Source organism: Hyla sarda, chromosome 8 (genome assembly GCF_029499605.1).
Source record: "Hyla sarda isolate aHylSar1 chromosome 8, aHylSar1.hap1, whole genome shotgun sequence".
Lineage (NCBI taxonomy): Eukaryota > Metazoa > Chordata > Amphibia > Anura > Hylidae > Hyla > Hyla sarda.
The window spans coordinates 81,720,525-81,740,605 of record NC_079196.1 but is presented as its reverse complement, the minus strand read 5'-3'; the positions used below and the strand labels follow the sequence as shown (position 1 = coordinate 81,740,605).

Below are 20,081 nucleotides of genomic sequence, written 5' to 3'. Positions count from 1 at the left end.
GTGTCTGGACATTATCAGGGCATGTTTTTAGCCTTTTAGGGCTCATCTACTTCGTTGTTATGGAAACAGTGTAGCTTGCAGTGCTATGCTAGTTACAACTCCCTTTAATCTTTATGGGAGTTACATCATAACTGCATAAGGCTATGTTCACATTAGGGCTGCACGATATGGGGAAAATGTGCGATTGCGATTTTGGGCCCAAATATTGCGATTGCGATATGCAATGTGATATAAAAAATGGTGAAATCCCCCCCATTTCATGTCCAATTGCCTCCATTTCACATCTCTCTACCCATTTTATGCCCACCGCCTATTTCACATCTCCCCCTTGTCACATTCTCCCCCGTCACATTCTCCTCCCGTCACACCCCCCCTTGTCACATCCCCACCTTGTCCCATTCCCTCCCTTGTCACATCCCCCCTTGTCACATTCTCCTCCCCCTTGTCACACACCCCTGTCACATTCTCCTCTCCCTTGTCACATTCTCCCCCCTGTCACATTCTACTCTCCCTTGTCACATTCTCCCCCCTGTCACATTCTCCTCTCCCTTGTCACATTCTCCCCCTGTCACATTCTACTCTCCCTTGTCAAATTCTCCCCCCTGTCACATTCTCCTCTCCCTTGTCACATTCTCCGCTTGTCACATTCTCCTCCCCCTTGTCACACACCCCTGTCACATTCTCCTCTCCCTTGTCACATTCTCCCCTTGTCACATTCTCCTCCCCCTTATCACATTCGCCTCCCCTTGTCACATTCTCCTCTCCCTTGTCACATTCTCCGCTTGTCACATTCTCCTCCCCCTTGTCACACACCCCTGTCACATTCTCCTCTCCCTTGTCACATTCTCCCCTTGTCACATTCTCCTCCCCCTTATCACATTCGCCTCCCCTTGTCACATTCTCCATCCCCTTGTCACATTCTCCTCCCTCTTGTCACATTCTCCCCCTTGTCACATTCTCTTCCCCATGTCACATTCTCCACCCCCTTGTCACATTCTCCTCCCTCTTGTCACATTCTCCCCCTTGTCACATTCTCCTCCTCCTTGTCACATTCTCCACCCCTAGTCACATTTCCCCCCCTCCCTTGTCACATTTCACATCCCCCCTTGTCACATTCTCCCCCCCTTGTCACATCCCTCCCTGTCCCATTACCCTGGTTGGGAAACACTGACCTTTAGTATTTAAATTCGTTTTTACCTGCTCTGGCAGGCCCCCGCCGCAGGAGCCAGCCTGAGCAGATAATCGCATGTTTTCCCAGGGGGCCGTATCGCTATATCGCAAAAAGCAAAAAACGCGATTCGATTGCTTTTGCGATATATCATGCAGCCCTAGTTCACATGACAGAAAACACAGACGGACATTCAGCACTTTTGCATGATCCGCCAGCACCAGAACCACTCAGAAATGCGCCATCTCAATAGACAGCAATGCATTTCGGAACGGAATCCGCCAAAGCAATGTTTCTGCAGACGCCGAAAGCCGCAATGGACATTCCGCTGCGTGCACTGTGCAGCAGAATCCCATTGAAATCAAAGGGACTCTGCTACAGCGGAGTTTCCGCTTGGAAATTCCGCAATGTAAACATAGCCTAAAACATGTAAACATAGCCTAAAACAGCCCACATGGTTATTATTGGTTTCCTGTACACCTCCAGCAGCCACAAAGAGGCCAGAGGGAGGCTGGTAGGTTCTTGATCTCAAGATAGGTTTGGGTCCTAAGGGGGTCTCTTATCTATCAGACATTTATGGCATATCCATACCTATATCCGGATAACAATACCTCTTTAACATGCCCTTCTATAGAAAAAGGTGTACAAGCCTTAAACATATGTATGTGTAAATAAAGTCTATGGTGTTTTTTTAATCACAATTTTTTCCTGATTTCTCTGTTTAGCATAGCTGGTATACGACTTGATGGGGCGTCTCATGGTTATTTTAAAGGTGTAGTTTTTTTGTCTAATAATTATTTTTATGTATGAAAAACTGCTTCAATAAGAGGATCAGAAATGGTCTAAATAAAATACAGGAATTTTTTTATTCCATCAAAGGCGATGCTTCAGCTCTCTTCAAAGAAAGAGATTAATGCAAAAATACATTAATGGACGTATGTTTGCAAGTGTCACACTTGGAAGCTATGATTGTGCCTAATCTGGAATCTCCGAACTCCTAAACTTACAATATCACAATTGTTTCTTGTACTCTAGTAACATTGTGCACATTCCCAGCATACAGAGGATGGATCAACTCACAACAACCTGTAATCCATGCTGTCTGCTGGGGATTAATTGTACAATAGTAGAAGCAATCAGCTTAGCATCAGATTAGCCAGATTTCATTTTTTTGTTATAAAATGGGACAAGCTGCTATTTTGTCTTTTTATTAAATAAGTTATTTTGAAAATATTTTGGTTAATTGTTTTTATTAAAACTTTATCCATTGTGTTGTGTTGAGTTTTCTCTTCCTCTCTCTCCTACCTGCTCCCAACACCCTATTCTGCCGTGTAGGGCCTTAGGGTAGGGTTACACGCAACATATACGCAGCGTATTTCACGATGAGCAGCGGAAAAAAAGCTATGTATTCTTCTGTTAGCTGACACACAGGGCTACCCAGCGGCAGCCCTGGGTGTTCAGTGAGGTTTGGACAGGACCGGTTCTGCCTATAGGCGAAATAGGCAGCCACCTAGAGAGCTGTCTTGATGGGGGAGCGCCACTCTGTCTGCCACAAGAAAGTTAGACAACCAACATCCGAACCACTCGCTCAGCCAGCAGGAGTAGGAGGAGGTATGTTACAGTGTGTCACCCCAGTAGTAAGCTAATTACATTAGGAACAGGCTTGTTATAGTGTGTCATCCAAGTAGTAAGGTGGGGCATGTCAAAGGGTGGGCCAATGGGTTGAGTCAAGAGGGCAGCAAAATTTGCTTTTGCCTAGGGTGGCAAAAATCCTTGCATAAGCCCTGGGTTTGGAAGTGGGTACCGCATATAAGATGTCTGATTGTGGGGGTCCTGCATCTGGGACCCCCACGTTCACTGTGAAGCACCCGGTGTTCAACCCCTCAATGCAAGTCTATGGGAAGGGGCGTGGTGGCTGCCACACCCCCTCCCATAGACTTGCATTGAGGGGGCATGGTGTGACGTCACAAGGGGTGTGGTCGTGACATCATAACCCCCGTTGCCTGTTCCAAGCGTTTGGAACAAAATGTACCCCTTTAAAGTGGACCTGTGATCAACCACCAAAAAATATAAGATCACTAATTATTTAAATAGCCTATGGCATTCTGATCATACTGCACCTAATGTGGGGGAACTATACTGTACCTAATGTGAGGAACTATACTGCACCTAATGTGGGGGAACCATACTGTACCTAATGTGAGGAACTATACTGCACCTAATGTGGAGAGCTATACTGCACCTAATGTGGAGAGCTATACTGCACCTAATGTGGAGAGCTATACTGCACCTAATGTGGAGAGCTATACTGCACCTAATGTGGGGAACTATACTGTACCTAATGTGGAGAGCTATACTGCACCTAATGTGGGGAACTATACTGCACCTAATGTGGGGGAACTATACTGCACCTAATGTGGGGGACTATACTGCACCTAATGTGGAGAACTATACTGCACCTAATGTGGGGGAACTATACTGCACCTAATGTGGGGAACTATACTGCACCTAATGTGGGGAACTATACTGCACCTAACGTGGGGAACTATTCTGCACCTAATGTGGGGAACTATACTGCACCTAATGTGGGGGAACTATACTGCACCTAATGTGGGGGAACTATACTGCACCTAATGTGGGGAACTATACTGCACCTAATGTGGGGAACTATACTGCACCTAATGTGGAGAACTATACTGCACCTAATGTGGGGGAACTATACTGCACCTAATGTGGGTAACTATACTGCACCTAATGTGGGGAACTATACTGCTCCTAATGTGGGGAACTATTCTGCACCTAATGTGGGGAGCTATACTGCACCTAGTGTGGGGAACTATACTGCACCTAATGTGGAGAACTATACTGCACCTAATGTGGAGAGCTATACTGCACCTAATGTGGAGAGCTATACTGCACCTAATGTGGGGGAACTGTACTGCACCTAATGTGGGGGAACTGTACTGCACCTAATGTGGAGAGCTATACTGCACCTAATGTGGGGGAACTGTACTGCACCTAATGTGGGGGAACTGTACTGCACCTAATGTGGGAAACTATACTGCACCTAATGTGGGGAACTATACTGCACCTAATGTGGGGAGCTATACTGCACCTACTGTGGAGAGCTATACTGCACCTAATGTGGAGAGCTATACTGCACCTAATGTGGGGAGCTATACTGCATCTGATTAAGGGGGGCAGGGGACTGGTGAAGGGGGACATGGGACTGATTAAGGGGGCAGGGGACTGATTAAATATTTGTTACAAAGATTTTTTTCCTCTTTGTGTATGTTCATGGTGACATATATGTGTACATGGTGAGTTTGTGGTTTTATTGTACTGGGGGTGAATCCCACAGTTGGCCGGGTGCGGCTCGCCGGCTGTTGGTGGTGGGAAAAGATATGGGGGGGCCAGGTTGACACCTTGCATCGGGGCCCACAAGACTTTAGCTACGCCCTGATCAGACAACACGGGTTTGTCTGGTTTCTGTGAGTTTGGACACAGAGGTAAGTAGGAGCTGTAGTTACAAAACAAAAGGATATTTTAATCAAGACTATTTAAAATGAAGCTTCTATTTTATTTTAAATGCATTAGAGCCGTACAAATGTACTTTGGCGCATTGCGTTCAGCACTATATAAGCTGTGTAAATGGTCAGGCCCTGAATAATTGTACAACTGGTCACACTCTAAAAAGTTGCCTAAACTATTTATTTGTGACCTGCATATCATGTATATTAGAAACATTCATGACTAACAGGAACACCAAGTCACTATGAGTCAATGTTCCAGTAAGTTTGTAACAATGACTCTTTGCTTTACTAACCAAAGTCATTCTGCTCTGTCTTTACAATAGCTGAATGATTAAAAATATTCTTTCCAAAATATAAATTCTAGCAATTATTCATGTCATCTTTAAAGACTACTGAGCGAGTGAGTGAGACAATGATCTTCATTATACAGGGTGGGCCATTTATATGAATACACCTTAATAAAATGGGAATGGTTGGCGATATTAACTTCCTGTTTGTGGCACATAAGTATATGTGAGGGGGGAAACTTTTCAAGATGGGGGGTGACCATGACGGCCATTTTGAAGTCGGACATTTTGAATCCAACTTTTGTTTTTTCAATAGGAAGAGGGTCATGTGACACATCAAACTTATTGGGAATTTCACAAGAAATACAATGATGTGCTTGGTTTTAACGTAACTTTATTCTTTCATGAGTTATGTACAAGTTTCTGACCACTTATAAAATGTGTTCAATGTGCTGCCCATTGTGTTGGATTGTCAATGCAACCCTCTTCTCCCACTCTTCACACACTGATAGCAACACTGCAGGAGAAATGCTAGCACAGGCTTCCAGTATCCGTAGTTTCAGGTGCTGCACATCTCGTATCTTCACAGCATAGACAATTGCCTTCAAATGACCCCAAAGATAACAGTCTAAGGGGGTCAGATCAGGAGACCTTGGGGGCCATTCAATTGGCCCACGATGACCAATCCACTTTCCAGGAAACTGTTCATCTAGGAATGCTCGGACCCGACACCCATAATGTGGTGGTGCACCATCTTGCTGGAAAAATTCAGGGAACGTGCCAGCTCCGAGCATTCCTAGATGAACAGTTTCCTGGAAAGTGCATGTGGAGTCAGATTGGGCTGGCAGGCCAAGCAGAGCCCATCTGCACTTACATTATATGCACTAAGGACATCCCTTGTTATCTGTGATGATAGCTGACACAAGTACACGTTAAGTTAGATACATTTTAACTTGTCAGTAATAAAAGTTAATTTTTAGACACACCCTAGACACTATATTGGTGTTCTTTATTTTCCTTACACATTTTATAAGTGGTCAGAAACTTGTAAATAACTCATGAAAGAATAAAGTTATGTTAAAACCAAGCACATCATTGTTTTTCTTGTGAAATTCCCAATAAGTTTGATGTGTTACATGACCCTCTTCCTATTGAAAAAACAAAAGTTTGATTCAAAATGTCCGACTTCAAAATGGCCGCCATGGTCACCACCCATCTTGAAAAGTCCCCCCCCCCCCCCCTCACATATACTAATGTGCCATAAACAGGAAGATAATATCACCAACCATTCCCATTTTATTAAGGTGTATCCATATAAATGGCCCACCCTGTATATATATACAGATAGGAGTTACAGGCGTACCTTTTCCTTGGAGAAGAGCCTGCATATACTGTGTACAGCTGCAACCCATACAAACACAATATTGCTGTGTACTTGTATTAGACAATGCAGGGCCAAGACAAGGTATTTGGTGCCTTAGGCAGATAAGACAAATGGCAAGTGCCCCAGTAAGTAGTTGCTCCCCAGTAGGTATATCTACCTACTGGGGAGCAACTACTTACTGGGGCACTTGCCATTTGTATAATGGGGCAACTATCTATCTACTGGGGAGCTCTATAAATAGGTTCCCACCCTCCCAATTTAGATCTGCCCCTCGTTATATTAACTCCCCAGTTTAGATAGGTGCCCCCAGTATAGTTATCAACCCAGTTGCTCCCCAGTATCTACCTACTGGGAGGCAAATACTTACAGGGGCACTTGCCATTTGTATAATGGGGCAACTATCTATCTACTGGGGAGCACCTACCTGTGCTCCCCAGTAGATAGATAGTTGCCCCCACTATATAGAATATAGTTGCCCCATTATAAATGGGTTCCCACCCTCCAAATTTAGATAGCTACCCCTCGGTATAATCACTCCCCAGTTTAGATTGATGGCCCCAGTATAGTTATCCACCCAGTTTAAATAGGTACTGCTAAGCATAAATAGTTATTCTCTGGTTTAGATAGGTACCCCTTGTATGTAGAGTGGTGCCTCCCAGTATAAATAGGAATAACTGGCAATTGAGCCCTCTGGTGGGGTAGGCAGTGGCGCTCTAGTCAAGTGCCTATCCTGCTTACTCCTTGCTCCTGTTTTGAGACAATAAATAGTCACAGCTTAATGTATTGTAAATGGTCCTATGCAATAGCATCTAGAAAAGGTGCCTATAAGCTAGCATCAGAGTAAGATCCTGCTTTTTAAGTTAAAGTCTGCCATATTTTGCTTCAATGTAGCAAATGAGTTCTACCCCAGTCTGTTACCACAAACTTTTTGTACTAAGATTTTTTCCTTATATGCACAAGTGTATACTCTGTAAACTAGGCCCTTCTGCACACTACATGTTCTGACACAACTTCCCCCTTCATAAAGCCCTGAAGCTGGTACACAAAATGAATTCGGGATGAAGAATATATTGGAATATATTGGATATTGCTCTTGTTTCTGGGACACCTGTTTGTTATAGTATGACCCATCTAACTACCCATTTAAATATGTATATTTGTAATATACATTGGTTAAAAAATTTGTATATTTTTGTGTGAAAAAATGCTGTCTCTGTAACTATTGTCTGTTTGTCTCTGTGAGGAGTCCAAATACAGGAAGTAAGGGCAGGACAAGCAGGGCTCTGTGCAGGATCCTGGCTTGTCAACAATCCTCATGTGTGAGCCTGTAGCATGTCACAGAGCTTCACTGCACAGAGCCCTGCTTGTCCTCATTGCACAGAGCCCTGCTTTTCCTCAGTGTACAGAGCCCTGCTTGTCCTCAGTGTACAGAGCCCTGCTTGTCCTCGGTGTACAGAGCCCTGCTTGTCCTCACTGCACAGAGCCCTGCTTGTCCTCAGTGTACAGAGCCCTGCTTGTCCTCAGTGTACAGAGCCCTGCTTGTCCTCAGTGTACAGAGCCCTGCTTGTCCTCAGTGTACAGAGCCCTGCTTGTCCTCAGTGTACAGAACCCTGCTTGTCCTCACTGCACAGAGCCCTGCTTGTCCTCAGTGTACAGAGCCCTGCTTGTCCTCACTGCACAGAGCCCTGCTTGTCCTCAGTGTACAGAGCCCTGCTTGTCCTCACTGCACAGAGTCCTGCTTGTCCACCCTCCCTTCCTGTATTTGGACTCCTCATAGAGACACACAGGCAATAGCTGCAGGGACAAAAATACACATTTTTTAAGCAATGTATGTTACAAATATACAGATAATGGTATCTACATTATATAAAACGTTTTTGTTGATGACAGGTACACTTTAAACTAATCATATTGCCCACGAGCACACTGTCTGCAAAACATCAGCTGTTTTATTACAACTTATTGATTTTTTTTTGGTAGTGCAGATCAGGAACATTGGAAAGACTATGTAACTAGTGATGTTTTGTTAATTTTTAGGAAATTTCATCTGGTAAATTAAAAACAAGATTAGGAAAGGGAGGGAGAGTTGGATATTCTTAGAATTATTCCTTTTACAGTAAAGTCACAGACACAGTGTTGCTTTTAGCTCAAAACCAAAAAAAGGAATAATGTGTACCCTAACTAACCCTTTGTGAGGCATCCAGTGCCATATTTGCCATTGCAGAGCAAGTACGTGCCTTTGATTTATACTGTCTCATAGAGTTAAATATAGAAAATGAAACAAGCAGAATGTATTACTGTCTATTAATGGCAAATAACTATTGTGCACAAATAGAAAATATTGTTTTCCAATAAAATTAGGAAGAATAAAGAAATGCATATTGTAAAAATGTAATTCTACTGGTACACTGTGATAATGGTAGCTTTTTAGAGGTACTTATGTGAGGATATTTAGCAAGTGATTTAGGAATGTGTTCTAGCATTGTGTATAATTAGAAGTTCAGCAAAATGTCCTAATGTTTTGTCTGACAGCTTCTTTTGGGCCAATAAATCAGTATCTTGAGTTAGGCTGCATGCACACCACGTTTTTGCTATACAGTTCCCGTATCAGGTTTTTGATGAAAAACGGATTTCTCAAAACCTGACTAAACTGTATCAAAATGTGTGTACAAATTTCAACCCATATAAGGTTAAAAACTGTATACAGCTTGAAAAATGATGTCCGGTTGTATCCATTTTTTAAGAAAAAAACATATACGTTTTTAACCTTTCACTCCATTTTGAATAAAGTTTTCCTTGTTTGATTGAAATTCCAAGAAAAAAAACTGTGCAAAGTCTAAAACCATAAGGTGAAAACCGGATGGAACCGTACGCACATACAGTTCTGTACGGTTCCCATTGACTCCCATGTTTAAAAAAACGTATACGGTCTAATACGTTTTTTCACCCGGACCAAAAAACGTGGTAGACTAAGGTATTGGGTACCAGTAAAAAAAACGGACAAAACCGTATAAGACAAAAAAACATACTAAACTGGATGATGCATTTGACATACGGTTTACAATGTTAAGTCAATACATACGGTTTTCTATACAGTTCCGTACGTTTTTTTACGTGAAACCGTATACGGGAACTGTATAGCAAAAACGTGGTGTGTATGCAGCCTTATACAGGGATGTAATGGAAGTTTTTGTTCCCATACTGTACATCTGTATGTCTCTAATTCCAGAGATACTTGCTATGCTTTAGCAGAATGTAAGGGGATGAACATTGAATTATCTTTTACAGAACAACACTGTAAATAAAAAGTCTACACACCCTTGTAAAAATGACAGATTCTACACCTTTAATGTGGCCTATACTGGCTGTGTGCCACATGTGACAACAATCTCCTGTATTCTTTATACCAATGTGCTAGGGGTAGTGTGGCTGTCACGATTCGGCTGGCAGGTGGTGGATCCTCTGTGCCAGAGAGGGATTGGCGTGGACCGTGCTGGTGGACCGGTTCTAAGTTGCTACTGGTATTCACCAGAGCCCGCCGCAAAGCGGGATGGTCTTGCAGCGGCGGTAGCAACCAGGTCGTAGCCACCAGCAACGGCTCAACCTCTCTGACTGCTGAAGATAGGCGCGGTACAAGGGAGTAGACAAGAGCAAGGTCGGACGTAGCAGAAGGTCGGGGCAGGCAGCAAGGATCGTAGTCAGGGGCAACGGCAGGAGGTCTGGAACACAGGCTAGGAACACACAAGGAAACGCTTTCACTGGCACAATGGCAACAAGATCCGGCGAGGGAGTGCAGGGGAAGTGAGGTAGAAATAGGGAGTGCACAGGTGAACACACTAATTAAGCTAACTGCGCCAATTAGTGGCGCAGTGGCCCTTTAAATTGCAGAGACCCGGCGCGCGCGCGCCCTAGGGAGCGGGGCCGCGCGCGCCGGGACAAGACCGACGGAGAGTGAGTCAGGTACGGGAGCCGGGATGCGCATCGCGAGCGGGCGCCTGCCGCATCGCGAATCGCATCCCGGCTGGGAGAGGTATCGCAGCGCACCCGGTCAGCAGGTCTGACCGGGGCGCTGCAATTGCGAGGATGTTGCGAGCGCTCCGGGGAGGGGCGGGGACCCGGAGCGCTCGGCGTAACAGTGGCAAGACAGAAGAATTTTCTTGCGAAGCAAAACATCCAAGCCCGGCTGAAGTTTGCAAAAACAAACATCAAGTCCCCTAAAAGCATGCGACAAAATGGTCTAATAATTTCCAAATGTATGTTTAGCGCAAAAACAACACTGCACATCACCCAACAAACACCATACCCACAGTGACGCATGGGGGTGGCAGAATCATGCTTTCGGGTTGCTTGTTTTTCAGTTGGAACAGGGGCCATAGGGTGGAAGGCATTAAGAACAGTACCTAATACCAGGTAATTTTGGTACAAAATCTTCAGGCGTCTGTTAGAAAGCTGGAGATGAAGAGGAAGTCCACCTTTCAGCATGACAATGACAAAAAGCACACATCTAAATCCACAAAAGCATGGCTTCACCAGAAGAAGAGCAGCTTTGGAGGACAGATGAAGCACTAACTAGTGCGAAACGGCTGCTGTCGCCTTGCTGTACCCCCGCACTTGTCCCTCTCCATGAAGTCTTTATGTGAGTATTTTTAATATAGAAGATTTATGAAGAATAGATGGTGAGCTGCTGACTGCTCCTGCTTATGACAAGTATATTATATCTATAACAGGGAAATACTTCAGTGCATCAGATACTTACTGGAATTATGTTACATTATGTGTGGGTAGAATATTCCACAATTATCATGTTAGCAGTAAGACAAATGAGAGAAATATTGGAAGCTATTATGGATTTAATGAGATTGATTGTGTAATTATGTTTGTATTGTGTAAATAAGGGAGACACGTTTGAAAGGAACCTGTCAGCTGTTTCATGATGCAGGAACCACAGGCAGCATAATAACTGGCACAGGCACCCTCTCTAATATGCACTATGATTTAATATTTTTCCTTTCTCTTTTTCCTCTGAAAATTTCATTGGAATTCTGATGGAATGATCAAGCAAAGGCATGAAGCAGTCTGCACTGCATTATAATACATGCAAGCTGCAGAAGCCAAAGGTTAGAATCATTTTGATTAAAACTATTTGCAAATCTGTTAAATTGTAAAGCAAATACAAAAATATATGATTGGAAAAATAAAATGTAAAAAATGTCAGCTGTTCAATGCTTCCCAAACCACGGGCAGAATTAAATAGGTATGGGTACTCACTCTAGAACGCTGCAGCAATTAATGGAAATCATAGTTTTAATCACAAGATAGGAACTGTGTCTGCAGTCAAGGAGGGGGCTCCACACTGCTGCTCTCCGCCTTACTTGGCTTGACTTACAGGTATCTCCCTCTGTGTGTATAGTGAGAGACCTGTAAGTCAAGCCCAGCAAGGGGTATGAAGTAGAGGAAGGATCTGCTTCTTTCACTGCATACCCAATTCCCTTCTCATCATTACAACTATGTTTTCCCTAAACTGCTGCAGTATTTTAGAGGAAAATATAGATCATTGTAGAGAGGATGTCTGTACTTATTTAATGCACCCATAGATCCGGCAGTGTGAAACACCTTTAAGCATTTTTTTTTTATTGCAAACAGATTTGCAAATAGTTTTAATTATACTATTTGGATTCTGCAGCTTGCTGGTATTCCAATATAGTGCCAGCTGCTTAAAGGAGTCATGCAGGGAAAAATAACTTATCGCCTATCCAAAGGATATGGTATAAGTTATAACTCGTGGGTAACCGAACGCTGGAATCCCCTGTGATCTCCTGAATGGGGCCCCAGTAGTCTGCCAGAAGTGGCTGTTCCGACCCCGCAGGAAGCTGCAGCCGACATGCCCCCTCCATGTATCTCTATGGGATACATGGAGGGGGCGTGTCAGCCGCCGCTCTGTGCAGGGGTCGGCACGCCCCCTTCCAGCAGACTGCCGGGGCCCCGATCAGGGGATCGCAGGAGGTCCCAGAGGTTGGACCCCTACGATCTATAACTTATAACCTATTGTTTGGATAGCGGATAAGTTTTCTTTCACAACACTTTTAGTTTAATGCTTTTCTGTGATCATTCTATTAGACTTTAGATGAAATTTGTCTTCAGAAAAGGGGAGAGAGAGACACTTGTTGGAATAAGCATGACATGGCATAGAGCAGCTCGCACTGTACAATAGAACATTTTATTTTCAAACCAAATGCATATTATTCGTAAATATACATACAATGCAATTAAAAAAATGTTCTATGGTGTCCATAGCCTTTTACAGTGTAATGCAGTAAAGCACCAGAATGTAAACATTTGAAATATTGTTTTAGTCCTGGTCAAGGTTTAAACAGTAATAATACTGACTAGAAAACTGAAATGTTCTTATCAATGCCCATTTCCATAATCTTAAAGGGGTTATCCAGGAAAAAAATGTTTTTTATATATCAACTGGCTCCAGAAAGTTAAACAGATTTGTAAATTACTTCCTTCTATTAAAAAATCTTAATCCTTTCAGTACTTATGAGCTTCTGAAGTTAAGGTTGTTCTTTCTGTCTAAGTGCTCTCTGATGACACCTGTCTCGGGAAACGCTCAGTTTAGAAGCAAATCCCCATAGAAAACCTCTTCTAAACTGGGCGTTTCCCGAGACAGGTGTTATCAGAGAGGATTTAGACAGAAAAGAACAACCTTAATTTCAGAAGTTCATAAGTACCCAAAGGATTAAGATTTTTTTATAGAAGAAATTTACAAATCTGTTTAACTTTCTGGAGCCAGTTGATATATATATAAAAAAATTTTTTTTCCTGGATAACCACTTTAAACAGCTATGCCTTTGGAAGTTGAAAATGATTGATTCATATAATACTTGCACATTTTCCCTCCAAACCGCATCTATTGTATACTGTAAAGGCAACAAAGTGAATAAACTCTTCTTAAAGGCACTCCAGGGAAATATACCCCTTGCTGTCAAGTCCCCTGGCAGAATATAAGTGATCAGTAAAGGGCCAAGCAGTGGGCACCTTGTGACCAGTTTATTTTAGTGCCCAAAAATGGGGCAACACCATGGGACAAATCCACCCAATAACCTGACTGCGGCATTCAATTGTGAATATAAACTCCAGTCCAGTGTACTGGTTTATGGCTTTCCTGAAACCCTTGCAATCACTTATCTCTAAAGGCATTAACTTGTTTGCATGCATATAAGGAATTTAAAGGAGTATTGACCACCTCTGCGTTTGGGGTTCTACCGTCTCCTTGCATGGAGCAGAGTTCACTCTGTGCACAATATAATGTGGAGGGTATAGAAAGTGTGTGTGTTTTTTTTTTTAGAGTGCTACTGTATCTCGATGGGAGTCAAATGAAACAGAGATCAAGCCGGCACTTTCGAGGACTAGCTTTTATTGGTAAAAGAAGTCAAAAGTAAAACAGGACAACGGGTTTTGGCGCACACTCGTGCCTTCCTCAGGTCCACAAATATAATTTTGTGTAGTCCTGGCCGGGGATCCTGCGGCCGGGCCCCCAGGATCCCCGGCCAGGACTACACAAAATTATATTTGTGGACCTGAGGAAGGCGCGATTGTGCACAGAAATGGTTGTCCTGTTTTACTTTTGACTTCTTTTACCAATAAAAGCTAGTCCTCGAAAGTGCCGGCTTGATCTCTGTTTCATTTGACTCCCATCGAGATACAGTAGCGCTCTCAAAAAAAAAAAAACACAGTTTCTATACCCTCCACATTACCTTGTTGTCCATCTCCCTTGGGAACACGGAAAAAAGGGGTGAGAGCAGCAGACTGTGACAATTCTATCTTTGCATACACTCAACCACACATCAGAGGCTCCACTGACCTCTCTACACATCAGTGCGTCCCCTTGGGTGCTTTTGGTGAGTATTTGCACCTTTACTTTTTATTCCAGAAATACTACACCAGGGAGTGCCCCTTTGTTTTTTCTCCTCCTTTTTCCTTTATACTCTGTGCACCATAAGCGCCACAGTACTCCTTTAATGTACCACATCTATTGTCATAGCTAGAGACATCCACATAACCCATGATACTAATGCAGACTTCTTAAAGGGTACCTTTCATCAAAAAAACTTTTGATATATTATAGATTAATGTATGCTGAATAACTTTGCAATAGCATGTTATTAAAAAATATGCTTCTTTCTATTTAATTTTCCACTTTAAAAAAATGACCACTAGGGGTCTCCCTACCAGTCCTTTTTTTATAGATTTCAGACTCATGCTGGAGTCCTAAATCTCAGACTGCTGCTGGGACACAGGCAAGCACAGTACTTCCCCCTGGCAGTGAGCAGTGCTGAGTTTGTCTGTGTTCCGGCTGCAGTTTGAGATTTAGGACTCCTGCATGAGTCTGAAATCTATGAAAAAGATCTGGTAGGGAGACCCCTAGTGGTCATTTTTCAAAGTGGAAAATTAAATAGAACGAAGCATATTTTTTTAATAACATGCTATTGGAAAGTTATTCTGCATACATTAATCTATAATATATCAAAGTTTTTTTGATGAAAGGTACCCTTTAAAGGATTTGGGATATCATTTGCAGATAGTCTCTGCTGAGAAAGGGCTGCCTACAATATGATCAACAGATCCAAAAGACGAGCAGATTACAATACAGAACAATTATGGAATACGAGGACTGTTCTGATGGAAGAACTAAGTTGCATGAATTTTGGATGTCACTGGGGAAAACTTAAAGCTTTTTTACAATAAGAAAATATAATATATAAAATGTATAAAGCTATATGTTAACAGTGAGCCTTGTGTGCCTGGATCCAGAGGACAGCTTAATCACTAGGGACACACTGACAGATCGGCCCAGCTGTCCCTATCAGAACATACCATGCATAGCTCAATGTCCACCCTCTACTCATTTACCTTATTAGTCCAAGCGGTTACAAGCTGGCAAGGCTAGAAGTCTACCATACTCTACCATACTATTATAAATGACCAGTCTGAGCTGTAGAACAGATATGAAGGCTCCTTATACATCTGTGGAAAGACAAGTACAGTGATCCCTCAACTTACAATGGCCACAACATACAATAGTTTCAACATACAATGGTCTTTTCTGGACCATTGTAAGTCGAAACCAGACTCAACATGCAATATACAGACAGTCCAGATCTGTGAAAAGTGTCAATGGCCGGAAGAATTGACCAATCAGAATGGGCAATTTACTGGTAAAAACCCCTGTATTACTGAAGCGTATGCACTGACTGATATCTGGTAGCGCCCCCTACAGTACAGGGAGGTATTACATGTTCTGTACACTTTACCTGTATTACTGAAGTGTATGCACTGACTGATATCTGGTAGCACCCCCTACAGTACAGGGAGGTATTACATGTTCTGTACACTTTACCTGTACCAGGGTTACCTGCTCCTTTGGACCCCAGGTGAGGGCGGCTCCATTTTACTTTTTTAGGACATTACATGTACTGTACAGGACCCGAAGAATATCCTGTCCTCAACATAGACCAGTGTTTCCCAAGCAGGGAGCCTCCAGCTGTTGCTAAACTACAACTCCCAGCATGCCCGGACAGCCTTTGGCTGTCCGGGCATGCTGGGAGTTGTAGTTTTGCAACAGCTGGAGGCTCCCTGCTTGGGAAACACTGACATAGACAGTGATTTACAGCTCCCAGCAGATCTTTTTTACTTTTATATGTAAGAATTTGCTTTATCTGTATTAGTTACTACTATTTTTCTTTAATTTTCACTTTTTCCTATTTTTGGATGACATTTTGGTGCCTTTAGAACCAATTACCAGGTTTCCATAGAGTTCTGGTCTCAACATACGATGGTTTCAACATACAATGGTCGTCCCGGAACCAATTAATATTGTAACTTGAGGGACCACTGTACTAGAAAAGCTTTGGAGAAGCTATAATACTGGAACTTTAGTCCCCCAGCAGCTGTAGAGCCACTATGTACTACTGTTCTGTTGGGACAATGTCAGTATATAAAAGACCCTATTGTAACATATTGTTCACTTTATACAAAATCATTACAAGTTACAATAATAACAAGATTGTAATTCACTTCAAACCCATAAAACATGATTGGTACCTACAATAATAGAAGTCTGTCTTATGATTGACTTTACTATTGTTAGGTAATTAGTAATCTTAAAGCTATGTTTATTTATCTATTGTAATCTCTGTTTGGGGTCTTAGATATGTGTTGGGTCTTAAGAAAGTGTAGCAGTTAAAGGGTCACTCTCATTAAAACTTATTCTTGCTATTGCACTCCTTATGGTAAATGAAAAATATTTCTAATATACTTTGTTTAAAAAAAAAAAAAAAAAAAAAAGTTTTCTATGTTTTATTTGTGCTTAAAAAAGCTCAAGAGCACATTTCCCCCCAACTCATACACAGACTTTGGACCAAAGTCCAAACACAGGAAGTGCAGCCTGTGGAGCCTCATCCAATCATAGCTCCTCTCACACATAACTGTCATATGCTGTTGGTTGGACACCCCCCCCCCCCCCTCAGCACTCCAGGCTGCACTTCCTGTGTTTGGACTTTGGTCCAAAGTCTGTGTATGAGTTGGGGGAAAATGTGCTCTTGAGCTTTTTTAAGCACAAATAAAACATAGAAAACTTCATTTTTTTTAAACAAACTATATTAGAAATATTTTTCATTTACCATAAGGAGTGCAATAGCAAAAATTAGTTTTAATGAGAGTTACCATTTAAATACAATTACTTTATTGCTACTTAATTTAGCCTTTTCTGCTCTCTTCTGTACAGAGCCTGCCTTATAAAGCTACTTGCTGAAAAGCTATAATAAAGTGCTGTCAAGTGCCATGTTGGCAGCCAAGCCACACGTACGCGAAGAAATCACTAATAAGCAATCAGAAAGATATTGTTCCACTTATGAAGAATTCTGTTTATACCTAAAAAGCAAACAAACATTCAAGCAAGCATATGGCATATAAGGGTTATTTTAGATGTCAGAACCCTGCCTGACATGAGCACCAATCTAGTAGATTGGCACTTGTTAAAGGAGCGCTTTACACTGCCCAATTATTGTGTGACCGAGCTGCACAAATGATTGCTGGATCCTGTGTGCACCTCTTCACTTACATCATTGTCAATCACACATTCCCTGTTACATAGGAAGTGTGTGCTTGACTAAAAATAATCACATTAATGGGGTACTCCGGCCCTAATACATCTTATCCCCTAGAATAGGGCATAAGATGTCTGATCGCGAGTGTCCTGCCACTGGGGATCCCCGCAATCTGTCATTCAGCACCACCTTTGCGAGCTCTCGGCAGCACTGGAGGCTCCGAGTGTGCAGCGTGATGACCACTGGGCCGGAGTATCATGACTCCGTCCCCATGTGACGTCACACCCCGCCCCCTCAATTCAAGTCTATGGGAGGGGCGTGATGGCCGTCACACCCCCTCCTATAGACTTGCATTGAGGGGGCGGGGCGTAAAGTCCCACAGGGGCGGAGTCGTAGTCGTTACGCTGCACACTCGGAGCCTCCAGGTGGGTGCTGATTGACAGATTGCTGGGGTCCCCAGCGGTGGGACCCCCACGATCAGACATTGGATAGGGGATAAGATGTATTAGGGCCAGAGTACCCCTTTAATATTGGTAGTTCTGTTGGTCTAGGGTTAATTTCAGAGTCTGGTGGTTTAGGAAAGTAAAGGGGTTAATGTATGGACACCAGGTGGTTAGGGCAGTGAAGAAGTTAACTGAAGAATTACTGATCTGGGTCCTGTGGTTACTTACCTTCCCAGGCCCCAACAGTGCCCTCCCTGGCTGTTACTCCTGGTGCACTGATCATAGAAGAGAGCGCAGGGAGAGAATAAAAAGAATTGTGCAGTTGTGTATGGATGCATATGGATCAGGCCAACCAATTCTGGAGCACCCTGCCTAATCCTTAAAGGAGTACTCCAGGATAAGAAAACTTATCCCCTATCCTAAGCATAGGGGCTAAGTTTCAGATCGCGGGGGATCTAACCGCTGGGGCTCTCCCGTACGGGGCCCTCGGCTCTTCGCTGAAATAGAGCGTTTTGACCACCGCATGACGCAGCGGCCAACACGCCCCTTCAATACATTTCTATGGCAGAGGCTCAGGCTGCTGAATGCAACGCTCCGGCTCTCCCATAGAGATGTATTGAGGGGGCATGTTGGCTGCTGCGTCATGCAGTGGCCGCTGACTACCGGGGCCCCGTACGGGAGATTGCGGGGGGCCCAGCGGTTGGACCACCCACAATCTGAAACCTATCCCCTATCCTTGGGATAGGGGATAAGCCAGGGCTCAAGTCCTGCAGGAACGCTCAGGAACTGAGTTCCTGCACCTTTTTCACAGCAGGAACACTGTTCCCATTAGCAGGAGTTCTGCAGGACCAGCTTCTGAGTGGAAATCTTGGGTGAGTTCCTGCACTTTTTTTTCCTAGGACTTGACCCCTGGGATAAGCTTCCTTTAAGTGGAGGGTCACAGTTAGTGAGGGCAGGGGAGCCAGTGAACCTGGTCGCAACTGCAACTGCTGCAACCACTATAGCTTAGTCACTGACCACAGGACAACTTATAAGATCTTGTGGAGTCCATGCCTATATGGGTCATAGCTGCTTTGGCAGTACAAGGGGGACCTAAACTATATTAGGCATGAGATTTCAAATTAATTGCCGACCAATATAAAGTATATGGACCTAGGTGCCTCCCTCAAGAATCTGACAAATTCTATCACCAACCCTTGGAGAATCCAAAAGATAGATTAAAAACCACCACGTGAAGTCTCAGGACTAATTTGGTCTGTGAGGTAAAGGGCTTTAAGCAGTAGAGACAGATAAGATATAAGGACTAGAGGTCACTGTTTACACCCTTAAGTAGAGTGTCAGTGAGTGGCATCATGTGTGCAATGTAAAATTAGACATTTTTATTTTCTTACCGCTAGTGGACTTACTGTAAGTAACACAATGACACCCAGTAAGTAATTATCAACCAAAAAAGACATATGTCCATCAAGTTTTCAAAAAGGTCTGGGAGAAGATGTGGATGATGGGAGGGGTAGTTAGCTAGCATCCTCCTGGTATATATTACAAGCCGGATTATTTACACAGGAAATGCCACGTATCTATTCACTCTAAGTATTCAGGTCACGTGGGGCGAGCACTGTCACTACTACTAATGAAGAACTACACAAAGGAAAATCAATCTTAAAGGGGTACTCTGGTGGAAAACTTTTTTTTTTTTTAAAGGGTACCTCTCATCAAATAAACTTTTGATATATTTTAGATTAATGAATGTTGAATAACTTTCCAATAGCATGTTAATGAAAAATATGCTTCTTTCTATTGTATTTTCCCGATCAGTCCTGTCAGCAAGCATTTCTGACTCATGCTGGAGTCCTAAACACTCAGAGCTGCCAGCCTGCTTTGTTCACAGCCAAACAGGCTGTGAACAAAGCAGGCTGGCAGCTCTGAGTGTTCTCCTTTGTGAACAAAGCAGACTGGCAGCTCGTAGTGTTTAGGACTCCAGCAGGAGTCTGAAATGCTTGCTGCCAGGACTGGTAGGGAGACCCCTAGTGGTCATTTCTTCAAAGTGGAAAATTAAATAGAAAGAAGCATATTTTTTAATAACATGCAATTGTGAAGTTATTCTGCATACATTAATCTATAATATATCAAAAGTTTTTTTGATGAGAGGTACCCT

The 20,081-nt window shown here is 43.1% G+C and overlaps 2 protein-coding genes across 16 annotated transcripts in view; one reads left to right on the top strand and one right to left on the bottom strand.

The window, feature by feature from the left end:
- Positions 1–20,081, bottom strand: part of LRRFIP1 (LRR binding FLII interacting protein 1) — a 146,369-nt gene that overhangs the window by 122,689 nt on the left and 3,599 nt on the right. The window lies entirely within an intron of this gene.
- The window catches only part of RAB17 (RAB17, member RAS oncogene family), a 77,422-nt gene continuing 68,302 nt past the window's right edge, over positions 10,962–20,081 (top strand). Inside the window, exon 1 of the mRNA XM_056534857.1 lies at positions 10,962–11,008. Coding sequence (XP_056390832.1) covers positions 10,996–11,008 — 13 coding nt within the window. The 5' untranslated portion in view covers positions 10,962–10,995. The remainder of the gene's footprint in view (positions 11,009–20,081) is intronic.